The 23,385-nt window shown below is 41.4% G+C and overlaps 14 protein-coding genes and 1 non-coding gene across 15 annotated transcripts; 10 read left to right on the plus strand and 5 right to left on the minus strand.

The window, feature by feature from the left end:
* Nucleotides 1-312, minus strand: KNAG0A05340 (histone H4; the record flags this gene model as incomplete). Its single annotated transcript, XM_022609662.1, has 1 exon — nucleotides 1-312. The coding sequence occupies one exon, from the start codon at nucleotides 310-312 to the stop codon at nucleotides 1-3; it is 312 nt and encodes a 103-aa protein (XP_022462446.1).
* Nucleotides 313-931: 619 nt separating this feature from the next.
* On the plus strand, nucleotides 932-1,342 carry KNAG0A05350 (histone H3; the record flags this gene model as incomplete). Its single annotated transcript, XM_022609675.1, has 1 exon — nucleotides 932-1,342. The coding sequence occupies one exon, from the start codon at nucleotides 932-934 to the stop codon at nucleotides 1,340-1,342; it is 411 nt and encodes a 136-aa protein (XP_022462447.1).
* A 544-nt stretch (nucleotides 1,343-1,886) lies between these two features.
* Nucleotides 1,887-2,381, plus strand: AIM19 (Aim19p; the record flags this gene model as incomplete). The annotated part of the gene is made up of 1 exon (XM_022609686.1): nucleotides 1,887-2,381. One exon carries the CDS (start codon nucleotides 1,887-1,889, stop codon nucleotides 2,379-2,381), a length of 495 nt encoding a protein of 164 aa, XP_022462448.1.
* A 352-nt stretch (nucleotides 2,382-2,733) lies between these two features.
* AVT7 (Avt7p) lies at nucleotides 2,734-4,158 on the plus strand (the record flags this gene model as incomplete). The annotated part of the gene is made up of 1 exon (XM_022609697.1): nucleotides 2,734-4,158. The coding sequence occupies one exon, from the start codon at nucleotides 2,734-2,736 to the stop codon at nucleotides 4,156-4,158; it is 1,425 nt and encodes a 474-aa protein (XP_022462449.1).
* Nucleotides 4,159-4,477: 319 nt separating this feature from the next.
* On the minus strand, nucleotides 4,478-5,971 carry ICE2 (Ice2p; the record flags this gene model as incomplete). Its single annotated transcript, XM_022609708.1, has 1 exon — nucleotides 4,478-5,971. One exon carries the CDS (start codon nucleotides 5,969-5,971, stop codon nucleotides 4,478-4,480), a length of 1,494 nt encoding a protein of 497 aa, XP_022462450.1.
* A 533-nt stretch (nucleotides 5,972-6,504) lies between these two features.
* On the plus strand, nucleotides 6,505-8,670 carry UTP25 (rRNA-binding ribosome biosynthesis protein UTP25; the record flags this gene model as incomplete). The annotated part of the gene is made up of 1 exon (XM_022609719.1): nucleotides 6,505-8,670. The coding sequence occupies one exon, from the start codon at nucleotides 6,505-6,507 to the stop codon at nucleotides 8,668-8,670; it is 2,166 nt and encodes a 721-aa protein (XP_022462451.1).
* A 344-nt stretch (nucleotides 8,671-9,014) lies between these two features.
* On the plus strand, nucleotides 9,015-9,815 carry RSM25 (mitochondrial 37S ribosomal protein mS23; the record flags this gene model as incomplete). The annotated part of the gene is made up of 1 exon (XM_022609730.1): nucleotides 9,015-9,815. The coding sequence occupies one exon, from the start codon at nucleotides 9,015-9,017 to the stop codon at nucleotides 9,813-9,815; it is 801 nt and encodes a 266-aa protein (XP_022462452.1).
* A 482-nt stretch (nucleotides 9,816-10,297) lies between these two features.
* LYS12 (homoisocitrate dehydrogenase) lies at nucleotides 10,298-11,416 on the plus strand (the record flags this gene model as incomplete). The annotated part of the gene is made up of 1 exon (XM_022609741.1): nucleotides 10,298-11,416. One exon carries the CDS (start codon nucleotides 10,298-10,300, stop codon nucleotides 11,414-11,416), a length of 1,119 nt encoding a protein of 372 aa, XP_022462453.1.
* Nucleotides 11,417-11,563: 147 nt separating this feature from the next.
* Nucleotides 11,564-13,930, minus strand: PRK1 (serine/threonine protein kinase PRK1; the record flags this gene model as incomplete). The annotated part of the gene is made up of 1 exon (XM_022609752.1): nucleotides 11,564-13,930. The coding sequence occupies one exon, from the start codon at nucleotides 13,928-13,930 to the stop codon at nucleotides 11,564-11,566; it is 2,367 nt and encodes a 788-aa protein (XP_022462454.1).
* Nucleotides 13,931-14,994: 1,064 nt separating this feature from the next.
* KNAG0Atrna7I lies at nucleotides 14,995-15,068 on the plus strand. Its single transcript has one exon. It is a non-coding gene; the product is annotated as a tRNA-Ile (tRNA).
* An 803-nt stretch (nucleotides 15,069-15,871) lies between these two features.
* Nucleotides 15,872-17,200, plus strand: PUB1 (Pub1p; the record flags this gene model as incomplete). Its single annotated transcript, XM_022609763.1, has 1 exon — nucleotides 15,872-17,200. One exon carries the CDS (start codon nucleotides 15,872-15,874, stop codon nucleotides 17,198-17,200), a length of 1,329 nt encoding a protein of 442 aa, XP_022462455.1.
* Nucleotides 17,201-17,572: 372 nt separating this feature from the next.
* On the plus strand, nucleotides 17,573-19,867 carry UBP1 (ubiquitin-specific protease UBP1; the record flags this gene model as incomplete). Its single annotated transcript, XM_022609774.1, has 1 exon — nucleotides 17,573-19,867. The coding sequence occupies one exon, from the start codon at nucleotides 17,573-17,575 to the stop codon at nucleotides 19,865-19,867; it is 2,295 nt and encodes a 764-aa protein (XP_022462456.1).
* A 192-nt stretch (nucleotides 19,868-20,059) lies between these two features.
* EXP1 (Exp1p) lies at nucleotides 20,060-20,464 on the minus strand (the record flags this gene model as incomplete). Its single annotated transcript, XM_022609786.1, has 1 exon — nucleotides 20,060-20,464. The coding sequence occupies one exon, from the start codon at nucleotides 20,462-20,464 to the stop codon at nucleotides 20,060-20,062; it is 405 nt and encodes a 134-aa protein (XP_022462457.1).
* Nucleotides 20,465-20,720: 256 nt separating this feature from the next.
* Nucleotides 20,721-21,254, plus strand: YFH1 (ferroxidase; the record flags this gene model as incomplete). The annotated part of the gene is made up of 1 exon (XM_022609797.1): nucleotides 20,721-21,254. One exon carries the CDS (start codon nucleotides 20,721-20,723, stop codon nucleotides 21,252-21,254), a length of 534 nt encoding a protein of 177 aa, XP_022462458.1.
* Nucleotides 21,255-21,433: 179 nt separating this feature from the next.
* HEM25 (Hem25p) lies at nucleotides 21,434-22,345 on the minus strand (the record flags this gene model as incomplete). The annotated part of the gene is made up of 1 exon (XM_022609808.1): nucleotides 21,434-22,345. One exon carries the CDS (start codon nucleotides 22,343-22,345, stop codon nucleotides 21,434-21,436), a length of 912 nt encoding a protein of 303 aa, XP_022462459.1.
* Nucleotides 22,346-23,385: the final 1,040 nt, after the last annotated feature.

Raw genomic sequence — 23,385 nt, forward strand, 5'->3', positions numbered from 1 at the left:
TTAACCACCGAAACCGTACAAAGTTCTACCTTGTCTCTTCAAAGCGTAGACGACATCCAGAGGTGTGACGGCCTTTCTCTTGGCGTGCTCGGTGTAAGTGTCGGCGTCTCTGATGACGGACTCTAGGAAAGTCTTCAAGACGGCTCTGACTTCTTCGTAGATCAACCCAGAGATACGCTTGACACCACCTCTTCTCGCCAATCTTCTGATAGCTGGCTTGGTTATACCTTGAATGTTATCTCTAAGAATCTTTCTATGACGCTTAGCACCACCTTTACCTAGACCTTTACCACCTTTACCTCTACCGGACATTATTTGTTTGTTTGTTTTGAGTTTGGTTATACAAAACTACTGTGAATAATCAAAAGTGAAAAGGAAACTCAATACCACAAGATATCAACACCTTACCTCTATATATATACAATATGATACTGATGCTATTACAAATGCAAAACAAACAAACGAACAATCGGTAACTAGCAAACCTTCTCACACTGTTTAGAGGGGGGCGCCTGGCTTTAAGCTACTGCCAGAATGCTTCACATCTGGCACGCGAAACTCTCAGCACGCTTGCCAAACTGGGGCAGACGAACACTCACCACAGAGAACGTAAAACAAAAAAGCGAAAGAGAACAAACAAAACGCGTTACAAAATCGTGTCTTTTTTTCGCGCAGAAACAACGCGCTGGAGGTGTTTCACGCCGTGCTCAGTGTTTCGCAGTGCGAAATCGGTGGCACGGCCTGAACACTGTTCTGAGCATGGCATTTCACCCTCTTCTTACAGCACAGTTTAGCTTTTGTTTGTTTGAGTAAAAGAAGCATATACAGGTATATAAGTGATTGGTTTGGGATAGTTTTGGTGTAGGTTTTTCTTGCCTCTACCACATTTTCCCTTTCTTATGTAACAGAACACCGAACACAACCAATCAACATGGCTAGAACAAAGCAAACAGCTAGAAAGTCTACTGGTGGTAAAGCCCCAAGAAAACAACTAGCCTCCAAGGCCGCTAGAAAGTCCGCCCCATCGACCGGTGGTGTCAAGAAACCTCACAGATATAAGCCAGGTACCGTTGCTCTAAGAGAAATCAGAAGATTCCAGAAATCTACTGAACTTTTGATTAGAAAGCTACCATTCCAAAGACTGGTCAGGGAAATCGCACAAGATTTCAAGACCGACTTGAGATTCCAATCTTCCGCTATCGGTGCCCTACAAGAATCCGTCGAAGCTTACTTGGTCTCTTTGTTTGAAGACACTAACTTGGCCGCTATCCACGCCAAGCGTGTCACCATCCAGAAGAAGGATATCAAGTTGGCTAGAAGATTGAGAGGTGAAAGATCTTGAAGGAATGGGATGGTCCCCCATTTTTTCTTAAATTAGATTTTTTGTAACTATTATTACACCCGACTTTCCTAGGTTGCATTGCAATGACAGGTGAAGGATAGTGGGTGCTACGGGAGGTAAAAAGTAAAGGATTTGAATAATAATTCATTGATCATCGAATCGTGGTGTAACTGGTAAAGGTTAAGAGCTTGCTCTCTTTTTTTTCCTTCGGGAAAAAGTATATAAACGTATGTTCACGCCCATAATGTATTATCACTTTTCTATTAATGTATTACCATTGTGTTTTGGAAGAGATTCTAAAGATTCAATTGGAAAGCTACCGGCGAGCTAGAATTCCCAATATCGAAATCTTCAATATCGCTATTCCCGTTTTTAAAGGGTCTGCCAAAGGCAAAAAAAAGAGACAATGAAGTGACATATATATAGAGGGACGTATCCGTATGCGGGGATGGAACGTTCTTGTTGTTCAAGCTTATCGAACAGAGATACGTTGTCTCGTTTGACTATATACCCTGCAACCAGAACATATTTGGCCCCTTGAGCTATGTCTTCGTCTCCTAGCAATACAACCGATCTACCCTCCCTGTCAGAAAGCAGCGGAGTGCTCCAGTACATGTATGATGTCTCCAAAACACCATACCCGGGATTGGTGAACGCGGGAATGCTACTCGACAACCCCATAATCTCACCTGCGGCACCACTACAGGTGATGGCGTACGAATCAAAGTCTAAAAACCCACTCAAGGGTCTCGGGTCCTTCGCACGCACCAGCAACGTCCAGCGGTTGGGAATCAGCAACAAAAACGCCCTGCTATTTGCAGCAGCACAGGCAGCGGGTTCCTGGATGATCTACGATAACGACATGGAAAGTGGGAGTGGGTTTCTAATGGCTTGGTCGGCTTTGTTCCTTTTGGTGAATGGTAAAAAGTCACTGAACTCATTGAAGTACGGTAAAGTCTGGCCCGTGTGCCTGAGTGCGGCAGCATTGACCAGTTCTCTAATATACGGTAAGAGGTTCATCACTGGACGTTTCAAGTGATTTTGTTCCATCTTCACACCGTTGTGTACAATCTTTTATAGTACATAATATTCAACTTTGAGTATTCATTCATTGTACTTTTCTTTATGCAAAAACCATATAGAAACTAACAGTGCAAGTGAGCTGACTTGTGTGCCATTGAATCGTGGCACTCAAATGTCCTAAAACTGTGGTGTATGAGTCTTTCTGTCTCTCTGAGTTGAGATGAGCTGGAAACTTTGATGTCAAAAAATAGAATTGAAAAATGGAAATAGATAAAGGTTTGCAGTAGGGAGTGTACTTCATCTCTTCCCTTAGAGATGTAAATGAAACACCAAACAGGGAATCGCTTTCTACCTGACTGTGAAATAAAATGACCGCTCAATCCACAGCAACAGTGGGCTCATCTACCATTAACTTGGTTAAAACAATCATAGGAGCTGGCCTTCTTGCCATCCCGTACGCATTCGCTCAAGATGGGATCCTTGTCGGTATCCTGCTGACCCTGTTGGCTGCCGTGACGTCCGGGTTTGGTCTTTTCGCGCTGGCCAAATGTTCAAAGACTTTGATCGACCCGAGACGCTCGTCGTTTTTCACTCTTTGCATGCTGACGTACCCAAGACTTTCACCTCTGTTTGACTTCGCAATGATCGTGCAATGTTTCGGTGTTGGGTTGAGCTACCTGGTACTTATGGGCGACATATTCCCTGGACTGTTTGGGGGTGATCGCCAGTACTGGATTGTTGCGTCTGCGGTGATCATTGGTCCATTGTGCTCGTTGAAAAAACTGGACCACCTGAAATATTCCAGTGTGTTAGGGCTCTTTGCTCTAGCATACCTGGCTGTTTTAGTGCTTTCAATGTTTGTCAAAGATGTGATCCTAACGGACAATTACAAAGTCGTTAGGGGTACAATTTTGTGGTTTGAAATATACAGTGGAAAGGGCTTGCTCTCCACTTTCAGTATCATCATCTTTGCATATGTCGGTGCCATGAATTTGTTCACTATCATAAACGAGTTGAGTGACAACAATATTACAAACATTTCCAAGATTATTAATCGGTCGATTGCAATCTCCACGGTAGCATTTTTATCGGTCGGTATTACTGGATATTTGACGTTTGGTAGTAACACGTTGGGTAATATCATATTAAACTACGATCCAAATTCGATATGGGTAAACATCGGGAAGTTTTCACTCGCCTCCATGCTTCTGCTGTCGTTCCCTTTGTTGTTCCATCCTCTGCGTATTGCTTGCAACAACTTAGTCGTGTGGTTTGAAATAAACTTCAACGAGGCCCAACCTTCAAGCTATTATACAAGCACTTTCGTCAATGCAACTAACCACAGTCGGACCCCAATTCAACTAGGAGATGAGGAAGACCAAGAGGGAGACAACGGTGAAGACGCCCCGCTCGTTTCGAACAGGCAACCAACTGCTGACGATGTCGAAATTGACGACGACCTTCCAGGTTCAATTGAACAGCACAGCTCTTTCCCGGACTCAAGGTTTTACAGTATTACCGTCGGTCTTCTTGTAGTCATGTATCTCATTGCGTTGCGGATCACCTCGTTTGCCCTCGTATTGGCATTGGTTGGGGCCACCGGTTCCACTTCGATATCGTTCATATTGCCAGGGCTTTTCGGGTATAAATTAATTGGGTCAGACTCGCTAGCCGTTGGCCAGATGATATCGCCTAGGGACCGTTTTTATAAGAAATGCAGCTTAGCACTCGTGTGGTTCGGTTTTGCAGTGATGATTCTGTCTTTGTACGTCACAATGGTTTACGGAGCATAAGGCGCAGTAATATTGGCACATAATTAAGCATGTTATCTACCGAAAATATATACCGTTGTCTTTACATAATTTTACATTACGGACATCTCTCCCTTTTGGAATATGTTGTGCGTATATAAGAGAAAACGTAATGGAATAACGTATTGTACAGAGTGCTACATGGAGAGGTGACGATAACTAAGTATAATACTACAAAGTTGGAATTAATGCAAATAGAGAGAGGGAAGATGGAGTATCATGGAATCAGAAAGTACTTTAATCTCAAGTGGATGGGGAGGGGAACGCCCAGCGGTTGAGTCCAGCATACGTTACAGACCATTTAACTGATCTCGGTGTGAGTTGTGTCACCTATTAATTCGTTAGCATACACCAGTATCGTGCAGAAAACGTTGCACCAATTCCAGAACCTCCAGGCATCGACAACAACTGTCTCATTCTGGTCTGTATTGTAGCCTAAAAGTATGTTATTACAGCCCCATAGACAGAGTTCGTTTTTCAGCTCGCTAGAATACTGTAGAATTAAGTGAGCGTACATGGCGATCAGAATACAGGGGCTGTACCAGTATACCAATTCCATAACTTTGCGACTTCGCCTTTGCTCCCTCGCGTCCTTTCTCTGTAACGACGGGACGATCCTTGTCGCTGAATAGAAAATTAGAATTCTGAAACATAGATTTATCACAACAGCTGGTGACACGGACTCTAGCGACATCTTCCAAGTCATGAGTAAGATCTCTCTGATTGAAAACGGTACACTTAACGTAAAATTCTTGAAAAATTTCCAGATAGGTTTGCAAAATTTCCACGTGTTGTTGAGCAGCAAAGATGGGTTGTAGTTGAAAGTTCCGGATGTACCCGTTCGTAAAATGAAGTTATCCCACGCCATCTCTATGTTCTTCAAGATTACATTATTGTAGTAGAAGATGAGATTATTTCTTATCGGCAAATTGCCCTGTCTCTTCTGCCACACATCTTTGAACAGTTCCAATAATTCGTCCGTGGCCGTTGTTGCTAACTTTGGCGATATTTCGTAGATGCAACGGACGATATAGGCGAAAAATAAAGAGCTTTCAATAACCGACCCACTATCAGATACGATACCATAGATGCCCAACCCGGAAACCAACGAGAGAACAAACCCTAACAGAGAAGCAGTTTGCACTGTGAGTTCCCAAATTGGAGTCACGTATATTCTGTACAGGTAATACAGTGCTGCTGATATAACGGCACTGGATGTAAGCAGCGACGATATAATCCACGCATTTGAGTTCTTCTCATAGCACAACCATTTGTTGGTCTCGCCTATGGCCTGGATGGCAAGGATTGTAAAGAACCCCTCGGATAAAGTAAAGAAGGGCGTCGAGTGCGATAGAACAAACTTCCACGGGGTTACCACATATTTGTAATAGTAGTAGTAAAAAATCCAGTTGGCCTCCGAAGAAGACATACTCACGTTCAGTATGGAAGTCAGTGACTCGATTGGGATAGCATCGTTTTCAATAATCTTGTGCAATTCTGCATTGGAGAACCCGGATAGAAACAAATGTAATAATGAAGCAATGATGAAGTGCTGGCAATAGTACAAAATGCTACTCAGTACTATATAGATTCGGTTCCCATTCTTTCGAGCAATTATGCTCAATGTCGTCGAAACAAAATATAGTATGAAAAGCGTTGCCGTAAATGCAAGTCCGCAGTACAGCCCACCTACTTTGAACGATATCGGTATGGAAATTAACGTCAACAAAAGATAGAGTGCACCGGAGCAAATCCGACACCCTCTTATGAAACCAGAAGTCAGTGTTGCCGTCATTGGATGTACGTGCACAAAAACAGATCTAGATTTTTGAAAAGAAAAGTGACCAGAATGTTGACGTTGCAGGAAATGGAAGTATCAAAACCGGAGTCCAGGACTTCTAAAAACAGTAAAAGAGATCGGGAGGGGAGGGGAAAACACTGAAAAACTTTTCTCTGCGAAGTACAAACTTGATTGAAAAAATATAGACCTTCTATAATTTATTGATACCGAAGTGTACCCCTTGAAATACAATTGAACAACCCCCAAGCAAAAGGCGACGGAAACTGACCTTCAGTTGTTCCAAATCTAGAGTCTGCAGATTAAAATATTGATTTTTTACATAATTAATTCGAAAAGAACCACAAAATTGAACTTTTTCCGCAGTCAAAAATTGGAAGATTCAAATTTCGGGTAACGGCATCAATAAATTCTTGGAAAATTTTTGTTCAGTTTCGATTTTTGCGATGAGCTTCCCTGTTCAATTGGATTGTAGAAACGTGGTGCTATCTGGGTTGTTGCTTCAGGATATCTGTGCAGTACATTAAAGAATGAACAACAGATCTGGGAAACGTGGCAGGAAGGAGCTGAGGCATCTGAAAAGAACGACCAAAAGACCGGCAATTGACGATCCGCCAAGGGAGTCTGCACCTGTTGAAGATGACTTTGTCGGCCCAGCAGACCAAATGGTAAATGTCTCTGATTCTGCGGAGGACGGGGACGGCTCGGACTCTGATGCGGAGGCTAGGAAAGGTAAGGTGTACGGTGCACTGCTAACAATCCTGAAGTCAGAACATCCAGAAGCAAAGAAGAGGAAGACGAAAAAATCCAGCGATGGAGGTGAGGTTGACAAAATATTGGTACACGATGACAACCACGAGGAATTGGAAGAAGAAAATGAGGAAGAGCAGATCGACAACGCGATTCTTGATAATAGGACGCAATCGGATAGCGAGGACGAGCAGGATGTTGCCGCAGAGGAGTTTGATAGTGAAGATGAACAGGATCCATTTGAGTCCCACTTTAACCAGTTTCCAGAAACTGAAATCAACACACTAGATGCTGCCTTCAAATCTAAACAACTGCAATACCGCTCAGTCAAGTTGCAGCCAGCTAAGGTGACGAAAGTCAAGGACGAGTACCTGATCTATTCAGAGCCAACTGTTCCTGGTGGGAAACAACTATCCAAAAAACTTATTGAATCCAACACCAAATGCTCTATTGGTTCTTACTTTTTGAAGAAAAGATTGAAAATTCAGAACGACTTGTTGGAGAACAAACCTGACAATTTGGCCTCCATTCAGAAAGAATTGGTAGACCCAATGTTCCAATACAAGGATATTCTCTATGAATACGAGAATTACGGCAAAAGTGAGGATGAGTACAGGCAACTGTACGCGCTACATGCGCTAAATCATGTCTATAAGACGAGGGACCGGATCCTGAAAAATAACCAGAGACTGCAAGAGAATAGCGATACTGAATGTTTGGATCAAGGGTTTACCAGGCCTAAAGTTCTGATTATTGCGCCCACAAGGGATACTGCTTACAGTATCGTGACCACCATAATCAATAAGTCGGGCATTGACCAAGTAGACAAGAGGGGCAAGTTTAAAGACCAATTCTACGAGGATTCTTTACCGCCGTCATCGAAACCAAAGTCGTTTCAAAGTATCTTCAAAGGTAACACGAATGATTTCTTCGTTCTCGGGATGAAGTTCACCAGGAAAGCTATCAAGTTGTATAGTAACTTCTATCAATCTGATATCATTGTTTGCTCACCTCTAGGTCTACAAATGATCGTTGAAAACACTGACAAAAAAAAGAGACAGGATGACTTCCTCTCCTCTATCGAGATTACCATCATCGATCAATTACATTCCATTGAATATCAAAACATCTCGCATCTATACACCATTTTTGAGCATTTGAATAACATCCCAGATGAACAACATGACGCAGATTTCAGCAGAATTAGAATGTGGTACATCAACGACCAGGCCCGATTCTTCAGGCAAACGATGGTGTTTACGAAATACATCTCCCCCACGGCTAACTCAATAATCAACGGCAAGTGCCGCAACTGGTCCGGCCGTTGGAAGAACCACAGAATTGTGTCTAACGAGGCTTCTCATATTGGTAAGTTAAGCCTAAGAGTCCGCCAGATCTTCCAAAGATTCGAGGTCACCGGTGGATCCATTGTAGACGAACCAGACTACCGGTTTAAGTTTTTCACAAGCGTTATCATCCCAGGTATCTTGAAGAGTACCGGATACGAGGACGGGATACTGATATACATCCCGGAATATACGGATTATGTCAGAGTGAGAAACTACTTGAAAGAGAAAACACGCATTTTATTTGGTGATATAAACGAATATTCAAGTCAGAAGCAGCTCACCGCAAATAGATCTTTATTCCAACAGGGAAGGCTAAAAGTGTTACTCTACACGGAAAGATTGCACCACTATAGACGTTATGAAATAAAGGGTGTCAAAAGCGTTATTTTCTACAAACCACCCAGTGATCCGGAGTTCTATACAGAAGTCGTTCGGAACATTGGGAGAAATGCATTTTTGGGAAACACAGATCTTAATATATCCACTGTGAGGTGTATTTACTCGAAGCTGGATGCATTGGCCTTGGAGAATGTTGTCGGAACTCAACGGGCGGGTGTTCTGTGCCACGGTCAAAATGAAATCTACGAATTTAAGTAATTGTACTTTCCATTTCACATGCATCAAAGCTAAAATGGCTGGATAAACCTTTGATACGTGACCCACCTTTTTATAGATTTGTAATTATAGATATCAGCATTTGTTTATTAGCAGTTCTTCATCTCTCTCTTACAACTTTAGTTTAACCGGTGTTTTTTGTATACCGCAGTAACTTTTTTTTTCATTATAATTATTTGTGGATTATTCGAGCAGGATTGGAGTGGATATTTATGAAGGAAGGTTGTATGAACGTGTACAAGGACCACCGCTGCACCCAATCAGAGTGTCATCTCAAGTGAGTGTACCACATCTGCTCTTTTTAGGACTATACACAGAAACTTGTTATGAAGATACAAACGAATGCTGTTAACATCCTGGAGAGAACCTCAGCGTTTTTGGAGTCGGGGGTGATTCAAAAGGTCCCCGCGTGGTACAATGTCGTGGCAGCGAACCCGCCAAAAAAGAAGTTTGAACGAAAGCCCATATTTGTAAATCCGTCAACGGGCAAAGCGCGTGTTAACCTGAAGTCCTTTTTGGACAGTAAGAGAAATGCGCATGAAATATACAAAACGAGATACAGCATGGCGGATAAACAGGTCTCGCACAACGCATTGTACAGGCCGCCGAAACTAGTTTATCTAGAAGATCAACTGAGACAGTTATTTTATGACCAACACCCGTGGGAGAGGTCCAGACCAATGATTCTAATTGAGAATAATGTAACCCCGAAATTTGACTGGAGCAGAATTCAGCAGCTCGGTAAGAGACTGGACGGTGAAAGCGTTGTTCAAAGGGCGTTGTTTTTATTGGAAGGGGGACATTGCGATTCTCTTTCTACCGCTTACGACAAAGCAAGGTTCGAGTTTTACCGTATACGGATGCAGCAAGAACTAGAGGAGCAGATTTCTCAAGAAGAGGCAGCCATGTATGGTTCGGTCTACACCCAATCTGCCATAGAATTCGGTCTTGAAAAGGAAGGAAAGGTCATAGAAACGTGGAAGAGGAGAGTTATTAAGGAAACTGAAGCTATGTTGGCAAGACGTGCAAGCCCATCCGAGTCGTGGAACCCAGAGGAATTGGAAGGTGAAAACGAAGAAACCGCTGAAGAGAAGGATGGACAGGAAGTAGAGAATCTGTTCCTATAGTTTGGGAGAAAAATAGGAAGCCCAGCCTCATGTAAATATGTAAGAGAAGGAATTCAGCATCCACATATTTGTTTCCCTTTCCTTCAAAAATAGTTAACATAATCAATTCATTATAATATCGGACTCTCGTCTTGAGTCAGTCATATGTATTTCTTCAGCGGAACGTCACACGCCGCCGACAACAGGGCACCACCCACGGAATTTGTAGAAACAACATCCAAGAGTTCTCACGGCGACAACACCTGGAAATTCAAATTGCGACGCAAAAACAGCAGGCAAAAACAGCAAGGAAAAAACATGTCGAGAAATTCCAGTGGAAATTCGAGTTCACGGACAAACCCAGTCATAGTCACTTGATTGATGTTCTGTATATATATAAAACTAGGGTAGTTAATGAGACTCTGCTCTTCTTCATGTAGCTTCGTTTGCTTCCCTGTTAAACATCGTCAAAGCTGTTCATACTTGTATAACTCTACCATTGAATGATGTTGAGGTCTGCTGCTAACAAACTTGCTGGCTGTCGTGGTTTAGCCACTAATGCTGCCCGTAAGTCGCTTACCATTGGGTTAATACCCGGCGATGGTATTGGTAAGGAGGTTATTCCGGCGGGTAAGCAGGTGCTCCAAAGTTTGAACCCTAAGCATGGTTTGAACTTTGACTTCATTGATCTGCAAGCCGGTTTCCAGACTTTTCAAGACACTGGCAAGGCCCTTCCTGACGAAACCGTTCAAATATTGAAGGAAAAATGCCAAGGTGCTCTCTTCGGTGCAGTCCAATCTCCTACCACCAAAGTGGAAGGATACTCCTCTCCAATTGTGGCTCTGAGAAAGGCTATGGGTCTGTACGCCAATATCCGTCCAGTTAAGTCTGTAGAGGGCTCAAACGAGAGGCCCGTTGATATGATCATTGTGAGAGAAAATACAGAGGATCTATACATTAAAATTGAAAAGACCTATATTGACAAGGCCACCGGTACCAGAGTAGCTGAGGCGACTAAAAGAATCTCTGAGATCGCCACGCAAAGAATTGCCACTATTGCCTTGGACATCGCTTTGCAGAGGTTGCAAAACAACGGGAAAGCCACGTTGACAGTCACCCATAAGTCAAACGTCCTATCTCAAAGTGATGGTCTATTCAGAGAAGTCTGCAGGGAAATGTATGAAGCGAACAAGGACAAATACGCCGGCATCACATACAACGAGCAGATTGTCGACTCCATGGTATACAGAATGTTCAGAGAGCCTGAATGCTTCGATGTAATTGTTGCTCCAAACCTATATGGTGACATCTTATCTGACGGTGCGGCTGCACTTGTTGGGTCGCTAGGTGTAGTCCCAAGTGCTAACGTGGGTCCCGAGATCGTGATCGGTGAGCCATGCCATGGTTCCGCTCCTGATATTGCCGGAAAGGGTATTGCTAATCCAATTGCGACTATCAGGTCTACGGCTCTAATGCTGGAGTTTTTGGGTCACAACGAAGCAGCCCAAGATATCCACAAAGCTGTTGATGCAAACTTGAGAGACGGGTTAGTGAAAACTGCCGATCTTGGCGGTAACGCTACAACTCAAAATGTTGTCGATGATATCTTGGCCAGACTATAAATTATCTGATATGCCGGAAAAAAACAACTTATGATCGATTCATGAACTTTCTATAATGCATTATAATATAACTGTTTGTATAAGTATATTTCTCCCTTTAAGAATACCTAATGAACCCCGGTGCAGGTAAGTGGAAAGCTGTCTTAGTCAAGAAACTGTGCTGGGATATCTTTGTTTGAAGCTTTTTTCAAGTTCGTCAACAGCAGTATCGGATAACAGGTCTGCTGGTGTATTGAGTACTGTTGTTGAATGCTTTTTGTTTATTTTTAGAGATGACAGGTGGGCGGGTTTCTTCGGTGGTTTGGGTCTCAAGTGATCCGGCTTCTTCGGAACTACTGGTGGGGCTTTTGATTTTGCGGGATACTTACCATTATCATTATCCCTATTAATCAGAGCAGGCACAACAACAGGGTGTCCTGATGAGCCCCGAGCCGACAGAATCAATGGGGTCTGTGAAACACTGTTTTGTCTTACGAGGTGGTAGTGTGGATTGGTTGGGCTTACCATTTTTGGTCTCTTAGTATATTTCCCATACCCTGCAGCAGTTTTCTTCACCGGAGAATCTTCTGCGTTTTTCAGCAGATTCAAAACACGTTTCTCAATAGATGCCTTCATCTTCCTGTCCACCGCATATTTCAATGGCGATGGAGACTGGAATGATGTCTTTGGATCTGGGAGATGCAGGGTATCATACAGTTCATTTTCGTCAGAGAGTTCGGAATGGGTGGGAGACGATACAGCAGTTTTTAAACTGTTTGAAGTGTGTGTGGTTACCACAGCAGGGATAATTGGCGCGGAGTTAGGTTTTGCAATATTATTGTTTGATCCAATGGAATATGAGCTGCCTAAACGTTCCAAATGATTTCTTGCGTTCTCAACAGACAAAGCCTTGACATTATTTGCCATACCTGAAACACTATTTTTCAGCGATTCTATGGCAGATTTGATGCTGTTCCCAGTTTCTTGTACAGTGTCAATTGATGAAGAAGCAGATGAATCATTAGTAATGACGTTTCTTAATTGAACACCTAATCTCGATACAATGCTATTTCCTGTATTATCTGTTCTATCAGTGGAAATATGCGGTAATATCCTTGTATGTTGTAATGACGGCTCTTCAAGCGTTTGGGTTTCGGAATCAACGTAAGTCTTGTTTTTACTTCCAGTGCTATTTTGGGCCGGTATATTCAGTTTTGTGGTATTTCTTATGTTATCGTTCGCATGTTGATTGGCAAGGTAGCTTATTGCCGGTACTGAAGAGGATAGATAATGGTTTTCCAAACCATTGTTGCCATCTTCCAGTGAATTATATAAGGGTTTCGCAATGGTCTTGTTTGATACGATACCGATTGGCGGGGGCGTGTGGTGAGAATTGAAGGAATTTGGGGTTGTCTTGGTCATCACCAGCACTGGACCGTATGAGGACTTGATAGGGGAAAGTTGTGGCTTCAGTGGTGATATTTCTTTTCCTACACGTATTGCGGTAGTCTCTTTTGCAGATTGGTCGGTAAACTGAGTAGTGTTCGCTCTCGAAAAATTGACCGGCATGACTGACACAGCACCTTGGTGCCGCGACCTTTCCAAATAGAAGTTATCAATTGGGCAGGGAATATTTTGTATCTTTGAAATTTCTTCCAGCAATTGGCAGATGTTTGGTCTTTTTACCGGGTGCGGAGACAACAAAACTCTTACTACATTCTTCAAGCGATCGCTGTAGATTGGGTATGCAGGGTACTGGTAGCGCCCATTAAGTATTGCGACTTCTCTATCTTCTCGAAAGGTGTAGTGTAGTAGCATAATTTGTAAAGCAACACACCAAGAGCCCAGATGTCTGATTTTTCGTTCGATGGGAAATCCTTTGACGAGATCAATCATCTCAGGTGACCTATATTGAGCGGTCGTATTCTTCATAACATCATGCTGCACGTATTGCAGTTCCTGTGGATTCCTAGGAGGTCGTATTATGCCACATACAGAACCAAAGTCGCAGACTTTGAAAAGCCCATCCCCAGATATGAGCACGTTCTCAATTTTTATATCCCTATGAATCAGCGGAGGTAGTAGCTTATGCATGGCAGCAATACCTTGACACACTTGGTTCATTATATTTAGTACTTCCTGTTCTTGTAGCCTTTCTCGTAGTTTTGTGTTCATAAAATCTAGCAAGCTACCCCGTTCACAATATTCCATTAAAAGAAAAACCTCATAAGAACCATTACCAAACTCTGATTTTGCCGCATTAGAATCAATATATGAAACGACATGCCTATTATTTTTCAGTAGTTTCATTGCGTCAACTTCGGTTCTCAGGACATTCAAACCAGACTTATTTGGAACGATGACTCTTTTCAAGCAGGCAATATTGGAGTTTGTATATTCATCTTTCGGACTAATCTCCACAGAGTATATTTGAGCAAACCCACCACTCGTGAGATACTTTAGAATCTTTGCCTGATGACTTCCTACCTTTATAACGAACCCGGGTGGGTAGTTTGGGATCACTGGCTGATTCATACTCAAAAATATTCTTTGACCAGTTTTTCAAATCAATCGATACGTGATCGCAGTATCAATCTATAATTGATAAACAAATTGTCAGAGTTAAGGGATAAACCTGGATGGTCCACAAACAGCTTAAAAGGACAGCTCTACCTTACAGAATATGTGTTTATTTGTCCATCCAAAACTCATATGGCTTTTTTTTTTCCCGAGATACTTCAAAAAAAAAATCAAATACATTCTCGATACATATAAAGGAGAACGTAGTTTTAGGTGTACAAAGGTCGAATTTAACTTTGTTTCTCTTTAGAGCACAACAAAACATTTTCTACTGACTCTATTTTTGACTCTTTCTGTTACAAAAACTGTCATTCCTGGCTGTAAATTGGGCTTTCTTCCAGCTTCTAATTCCATATGTAGGACAGTCAGTAGCGAAAGCTTTCAGTTTCTTGAACAAACTTACAATATGTATCGTTGTACTATATGAGTAAAATTCTTGTTATAAAGCAACACAACTGTACTTTCCCTTATTTTCTGGTTTTATCCAAAATTCCATGAAAGCTACTAGGGCAGAGCGTAATTCAACCGGTTTAGTAACATGAAACACTGTTTAATTGTAAAAACAGTTAGTAGTTATCCAATAGTCCATGCACATCAAGAACAATACATACTTTGAACCAGTGTCTACAAAATATATACGGAGAGTCAATGCAAAATATATAGCGCTGTGACATTTTCCAGTGTATATGAACTTGGTTTTTACCAACACAACTCCACTTGACACTAGTGATTGCTAAATTATCTCGTTCTTTAGTTTCAATGTGCCTTTGAGAAGATGATACAAAAAAGAATGTATGACCTTAGATCATACGAGTGACGAAACAAAACAAATTGAGTGTAGCCAAGATCGACTGCAAAATAGGCATCCTAGGTACTTCAGAGATTTAAAAGTTGACCCTTATCCTTTTCACATTCTTCAAATTTCTATTCTGTCTGTAGTGCCATCAGTATATTAGAATGCATGTGCATTCGATACAGGAATATATTACAGACATAAATTTTTAAAAAACAAAACAATTGGTCTCTTGGCCCAGTTGGTTAAGGCACCGTGCTAATAACGCGGGGATCAGCAGTTCGATCCTGCTAGAGACCATTTTTTTGGTTGGAGATCTCATATCACTGTTTTTACTGAAAAATGCATCTATATTTGTCAGTTGTTTTCGGGGTACATTCTCCACACATAATATTTTATTGTCCGGGACTATGAACGAAGAAAGATCAACGAGTGTACTTGTTACCGCGTTATATACCGTCATAAAAAAAGAATGTGGTGAAACCGTATCAAGTGAGCAACAGCTGTTGCCCTTTTTTTAACTCGTTTTTTTTTCGCTTCAGCGTTGAAAAAAATACAGAAACTGATTCACCAAAAACTCCAAAAAAGAAAAAATAAAAGAAAGAGAGAACAAGTTGAACAACTTTTGACAGTCCCCATAAATCGCGTTTTCCTTCAAAGTGGGCCAAGCGGTTAACGATTCAAACTAGTTGATACAGCAGATAGATAGTTCCTTTTATTTTATTTTGTTTTTTTATCTTTGTATCATCCAAACGGAACCTTTCTACCGTTAGCTTCTATTTTTTTTCCTTTTTATTTCTGAAATCCCCTCACCTGTGCGAGCTTTCCTTTTCCCGTCCGATTTAACTTTCCATCTGATTTTTAATTCTGTGAATTGATTAGTGGATCTTTGCCGCATTCAGTATCTCAATAAATTACAAAAAGAACTTCCTTCTTTTTTCACTACATTTTCTTTTGGATACCTAGTAATTGCGTTTGTTTTCTACAACATATATTTTGAGAAAACAGCTCGATTATAACCCGTTCCTTCCATAAAGAGACAACCTTTGTTTTTTCCCGTTACTAAGTCTTTATTCAATTCGTATACCGAATTCTTTAGTATAATGTCTCAAGAACAAATTCAACCAACTTCTCAAAGTTCCGAGGCGGAAATTTCCTCCGTTCCTCAATCTGAATCCCCAGTTACTACAGCTGCGACAGCTCCCTCTTCAATTGAACCTTCTCAGAAGCAAGCTGCTTCGGAAGCTGATGTTGTTCCAGAAGAAAATGAGGAAGCTAACAAGGAACCTCCTGTTGTTCCTGCCAACGCTACCCATGGTGGTAGAGAAACATCCGATAGGGTGTTGTACGTCGGTAACCTTGATAAGTCAATTACCGAAGATATTTTGAAGCAATATTTCCAGGTTGCTGGACAAATCGTCGACGTTAAAGTCATGATTGATAAGAAAAGCAACTATGTTAACTACGCCTTTGTCGAATATGCTAAAGCACATGATGCCTCGGTAGCCCTACAGACTTTGAACGGTATCCAAATTGAGAACAATAAAGTCAAAATCAACAGAGCTTTCCAGTCGCAACAGTCCACAACCGATGACAGTACGTTTAACCTGTTCGTTGGCGATCTAAACATTGATATTGATGATGACACTCTAAGCCGTTCTTTCAAAGACTTCCCATCCTATATTCAAGCTCATGTAATGTGGGACATGCAAACTGGTAGATCCAGAGGTTACGGTTTCGTATCTTTTGCTGATCAAGAACAAGCTCAAAAAGCTATGGAAGAAATGCAAGGCAAGGAGCTCAACGGCAGGCCAATCAGAATAAATTGGGCCACAAAGCGTGACAACAACCAACAGCAGAACCATGGCGGTCCACGTCGCGGAGGGTTCCGTAACAATAACAATAACAGAAGAGGTGGTATGATGCAAGAACCACAGGTTAACATTCCAATCGATGGGATGCCACCTCAAATGGTTCCACCACAGCCAATGGTGGCGCAGTCAATGACTTCTGCCATTCCTTTCCAGGATACACAACAAGGTGCACCAATGGGTGCTCTACCACCAGTGAACCCACAGGCTGTTGACGACATGATTAGAAGAGCTCCACCAAGAGTCTCCACTGCTTACATTGGTAACATCCCACACTTTGCTACAGAGGCAGACTTGATTCCATTGCTACAGAGTTTTGGCTTCATTCTCGATTTCACGCACTATCCAGAAAAGGGCTGCTGTTTTATCAAGTATGACACTCATGAACAAGCTGCTGTTTGTATTGTTGCTTTGGCCAACTTCAACTTCCAAGGTAGAAATTTGAGAACAGGCTGGGGTAAGGAGAGAAACACATTTGCCCCACCCCAACAACAACAGGCTCAACCTGGTATGATGCCAGTGATGATGGGTGAGCAACAGCCACCTCAACAACAGCAATAATGGACACGATTGGCGATGGGCGACTAATTATTGGAAACTCTAAACTACATCCGAAGGTTATCTTCACCCACGTTTTTTTTACTTCAACTAGTGCTTTTTTCTCTTTCTAAATCTATAACAGTTTCATATATTTGCTACTGACAGATATGTATATATCTGTGTAGATTTACATCGCTCTTTTGTCTAGGATTCTCATGTTAGCCTCATTTTACACGGTGGAACTTTTTTCTTTACTGCGTAGAAGATTTGAAAAAAAAATTTAGTTGCTGAAAAAAGAAATCTAAAGAAGGTGTAGCAAGCAGCTCATCCTGAACTCTAAAATTTAAGCATCATCGTGACAGCCATCACTTACATATCCAATCCAGTTTTTTTATGAATTGGGAAGATATCAATAGCATATTTATCTTATTTTTATCCGTTGTCCTCTTCTTCTTTTTGTTACATACTCCAACAAGCTCCAAAATCACTAGATTTGTATTGAAAATGGTCAACCAAGCTAAACGAATGACATCCTATTATTCTGCTCCATCGATGGACGATGTCATCTTAAAAAGGGGTGGATTTGTCGCTGGGCTTGTTAATGACGGCAACACATGCTTCATGAACTCTGTTTTACAATCGCTAGCCTCCTCGAGGGAACTGGCCCATTTTTTAGATGATATTATCGAAGAATCTGAACCCAATAAGAACGAATTGAACTTCAGTGTAGCATTTAAAACTTTACTGGATAAACTAAATGCCAAATACGGTAGGAACCGGAAGTACTATAGACCAAATGCACTACTAAAAACCATGGAATCTGGCCCAAATAAAAATATCCTACTTGGCTATGACCAAGAGGATGCCCAAGAATTTTTTCAACAAATCATATCACAGTTGGAGAAAGATTTAAAGAAGGAGGATACCGATGGTGATTTTAAGAAGGAAGAGTCTGTTCAACCGTCCAGTGAAGATGACAAGACACCTATATTGGAAAGTGATCTTCCGGCTGATGCCCTTTTGAATCAAGAGAACTTGGAAAAAGTTGGGACAGTATATATTCCCACTGAACAGGTTGAGCCAAATTTTGCCCTTGGCAAAGGTGAACATGAATCTTTCTACACTCCCTATAAATTATTGACCCCATTGGACGGGATAATTGCCGAAAGAATCGGTTGTTTAAACTGTGGTGAGAATGGTGGAATCAGATACTCCGTCTCCTCCGGTTTGAGTTTGAATCTCCCAAATGAAAACATTGGGGCGACATTGAAACTTTCTGAACTATTAGATAAATGGGTGGAGCCTGAAATTATTGAAGGTGTTGATTGTAATAGATGTGCATTAGAGGCCGTTCGCTCTCACTTACTGGAACAATTAGAGGGTTTTGAAAAAAATGAGAAGGCGCCACCCGCAAAACTAATTGATGCAATGAAAGAACGAGTTAAAGTTTTGGAGGAAACTTTGCTGAAACCAGCTATTGATGATGAGGATTACAAAAAATTGCATACTGACAATATGGTGCGGAAATGTTCCAAATCTAAACAAGTTGTGATTTCCAGACCGCCTCCATTGCTATCTATTCACATCAACAGATCTGTTTTCGATCCCAGAACATACATGATTTGCAAGAATGGCTCCAGAGTGTTGTTCAAATCAAAGTTGAACCTTGATCAATGGTGTTGTTCACCCTTGGAAATCAATCTAGATGCACGTCTTCCTATGTCGAAGAAACAGAAACGTTCCAGGGATTCTAGTGAAGAGGAGGAAGAGGAACTCGCTTATTTTAGCAAGCTACATCAGCGGTTTCAACGTGAATTTGAGGACAGTAGCGAAGACGAAGAACCGATTAGGACTGATAAGAATGTCAAAGATTATGACCCTTTGGGAGGACAGTACGACAGTGACGACTCATCATCCGATTTTTCAAGCCAGAAGGAAGATGAAGAATATATTGAGGAAACGGATGCCTTGGGGAATAGTGTTAGAAGAAAGGTTGTTCGGGAAGAAGATGGCGATGGCGAAAATACAGTGAGCAAGAATCTTCTCCTAGATCCAGGAAATGGCAGGGGTGTAAGTGGTGGAAATAAAGATTTTGAAGAGGAGGAAGAAGATGATGAAGCAGGAAATGAAGGAGAGGAAGAAGATGAAGCAGAAAAGGAAGAAGAGGTGGTGGAACCCCCCCCAATACGAGGATATTGCAGGAACTGCAGAAACTTCTTCCCCCCAGTTCCAAAGGTTTCAAAACCCGCGACACCATTGACCTACTCTTTGCGCTCTGTTATCGTACATTATGGGACTCATAATTACGGTCATTATATTGCATTCAGAAAGTACAGAGGTTGTTGGTGGAGAATATCTGATGAGACTGTTGGTATTGTTACGGAAGCTGAGGTCTTGTCCACTCCTGGTGTTTTTATGCTCTTCTATGAGTATGATTATGACGAAGCTACTGGAAAACTGAGAGACGACGTTGATCAGGAACAAATGTCTGACGAAATTAAAATAATTCAGAGTACTGCTACTTCTGAAAATCAAAAGGAGGAAAGTGAAGACGACGACCTAACAAAATTTGGAGAGGAAGAACAAGAAGAAGAAAACGAGGAAGGGGGCGGAGATTTATCAGATGGACAAGAACAGGAAGAAATCAAGCATATAGAAAACGTTGAAATCGAAAGTAATGATGGGTGATTGGCAAACTAAAAAAAGTATATTATATAGGCGAAAATCGCTTTATTGAACTACAGTATAGAAATAAGTCCACTAAATCAACTCTTTTGCCCACGTAAAGGCAACTTTCTGCTGAAATGATTGTGTTAGTGATTTGTCTATAAAATTCAAGTACAGTTAAACAGAGCAGCAACGTTTCCCATTTTTTGTTCACTAGACAAAACTTTCGTACGTCTCACGTTCCTTCCCATTACATTCTTGGCGTCTCTTATAAATAGCCGCCTCCTCTTCCTTTCTGTCCTCATTTATCAAATCATCAACATCAAAATCGAATTGGTTTGGGTCATCATTACCCGTGTACTTACTTACACCTCGTTTTTTGAGACCATGTTTTGCATCGGCCTCATAAGTATCCTTAATATTAAAAGAACGGGATGATGCTATACTCGACTTATCTCCTTCCTCTTTACTCTCTCTTAGATTAAATTTCATGGCTTTCTTCGAAGTATTAATTTTTTGATCACCCAACCCAAACTTGCCAATACCAGACAACATGGGCAGCACAGTGATAAATAGTATAACAATCACCAAAACAATCAAAAAAGCATACGGATTCATCTCTCAAATTATTGGGTTTGCTACTCACTGACGTACTCTGGAGAAACTAAATACCTTGTGTGAGATATGTGTCAAGCGATGACTATCAAATTTTCCATTTTCCGATTGTCATTCACGCTGTATTTTTCATTTTCACAATAAAGTGCTTTTTCAGAGGTGAGGAACTTGATATAAAGATTCCGTCACAACGCTTATTAATAATCGTCGGTAGACTGTTACAAAGTGCGTAATCAAGGATAAAATTAAAAGGCCCCAAATGCTCTCGATTTTACGCACAAACTCTGCGAAGCTTATTGGAAAACTCATGACCAGAGGCCTAATAAGTCGAGGGTGTCGTCCATACGCTTTTCGGTCACAACGAGCTTCCCTAGGGCAAAATTTGCTAAAATTCTATTCGCAAACATCCACAACGGGTACAGTTATCCCACCAGAAGTAGCGAATTTACCTCTTACTACATACCATAATGAGGCAAACAAGTTTTTGGATAATCTGTTGGAAAATCTAGAAACGCTTAGTGACGATTTCCCTGAACTTCTTCCAGAGGTTGAATACTCTAGCGGGGTGATGACACTTGTAGTACCGAAACTTGGGCCGTATGTGATCAACAAGCAGCCTCCTAATAAGCAAATTTGGCTGGCTTCTCCGGTGTCGGGTCCTGACAGGTTCGATTTCTATCAGAATGACTGGGTATCGTTAAGAAATAATGTTAAATTGTTGGATGTGTTAGGCAGGGAGTTACGAACCGTTCTCCCTGAGGATCAAGTAAATATAAGGAAGGAAAACTTTTAAACCAGCATTTTACATGTAACTATAGTCTCTAAATTTGCGTACGATTTATATTTATACAGAATATAGAGTAGTCATGTCAAAGAACTGGTTGTAATGCTATTTTTTGTACTATTCTGAAGCCAAGCACATATATATATTCATGATGCAATGCCATTATGCCTCCTTTGTGCCTTTGTTCTTCATTTATGATCAAAATGCTTGATTAGTTCTTCGTAGATTCCCCATGCAATCCCTGCACTGATTGCCTTTCTGGCCAGCCTCATGCTCAAGCCGCTAAATAGTCTGTTAAATCTCTCGTGTTTGAAAATGTACGAGAACGTCTGCCACGAGTTTCGAAATCTCGTTGGTTGTAGTTGCATTCTGGTTTTGATTGTATCAAACGGGGCAGTTATTGTGGTAGCGATACTTGCTGCATTGATAGCACTCGCAGCATTGATTCCGGTAGCGGTGAATCTGGCATAATTTCCATCTTCGTTATATGAAATCATAAATTTTGGAGCAATGGTTGGCAGCAACTTTTTTGATTGTTCATATAGCAGAACGTAGAGCCCTGCATATGGTGCGTCTCTGAGGCAGGTTGCGCCAAACCCTTTAAAGAAACCATTAATACCGTCCGTCGCGTATATAGCCTTTGTTGCCTGCCAAAGACTGGTATAATTATACATGGTGGATTCGTATCTCACCTTTAAAATCGTAACCGGCATTAGGATGTACCCTACGAGTCCTCTTGCAAGGGCTCCGGTTGCCAGATTTTGTGACATTGTCAGCTGTGGTAACGTGCTGCTTTTGTTGTATTGACTTATTGCCCCATTTGAATGTGAGTTTATGTACGTTCGCATTTTGTTTAGGCATGATAAGTACAGTGCGGACCCCACAGATGTTCGCAATGCAGACGGCAGTGTCCCTCTCCATAATTCTAATGGATTTTTAATACCTTTGAGGGATAAGAATAACGTTGAATGCTCTATTTGTTGAATTCTTGTTTTGAGCAAATCTAACGGCTGCAATGCAACTGCTGATGTTAAGCCACCAACAAAGCCACCTATGAGATGAGACTTAGATTTGGATGTTGAGTTTGATTGCGAAGGCATAATGATTGAGTCCGGCGATGAAGAGGGCCAAATGGGTGTTGGGTAATGCCACTTTCGTGATAGTGGCACGCTATGTACAAATAATGCGGGGATATAAGGTCAATTGAGACCTCCCTGACTGGATTCTTGGGCGGCCAGGCAGCATTCAAATCTCAGGAATAGTTGCGTAAACATAGTAATTTTTTAAGGGCTAACAAATTCCTGGAAAGATCACGTGCCCGGTTCCGTTTTTATGGTAACTTGATTTGCTTTACGACGATGTTCAGGATATAGCGAATTGCATCCAGCACAGTCTTGCTCTTCTTAACTGTGATGATAAGTAGTGTTCAAATATACTGTTCTCTTTATTTCAATTGTTTACGGTCACCAAAGACTGAACGAAGCTCTTCCCATCAACACTTTCACCGGCTCGAGAACAAATTCGGGTCACTATCAGGAGGTAGGGATGCCAAGTTTGATAAATGGAATAATGACAGAACGTCTTGTCATACGTTGCTGTGGTTTTCCATTCTGATCTTGGCAACCTCCCGGTGAACAAGAGACACTCACAACCTGTTACACCACAACCCTCCTGCTACACTGCTTCAAAATCGGTATTCCCAGGAAGAGATCTATGTCCCAAATAGGAAATGGCTGGTTTTTTCTCTTCTCGATTGGGAAATTTTGAAGTATTATTTTGGGAAATTTGGTCTGATTTATGTGTCGAGAGAAATGGGCTGCTACGGTAGTTCGATGGCGCTTGCTAAAAGTTGAAAGGGATTAACTTGAGGCCCTGTGCTGGCATCCCCGTTATTGACCAGCAGCGGGAGGAGAGATACACTCTCATACGGATATATATATATATATTTCTTGCAAAGAAACAGCTTTATCCAAGCGTGATAACCACAATTGATGAAATTATGAAGTGCAAGTGAAATCTCCAATAAAAATCTCATTGCCATCAATAGGTAATAGTCCTTCATCTTTCCTTTCTTTCATCAACTAGACCGCGCATCCAAACATTTGAATTAAAATTCAGCTTTTTTTCTTCACTGCATTAT

The sequence above is a fragment of the Huiozyma naganishii genome, chromosome 1 (assembly GCF_000348985.1).
Source record: "Huiozyma naganishii CBS 8797 chromosome 1, complete genome".
Taxonomy (NCBI): domain Eukaryota; kingdom Fungi; phylum Ascomycota; class Saccharomycetes; order Saccharomycetales; family Saccharomycetaceae; genus Huiozyma; species Huiozyma naganishii.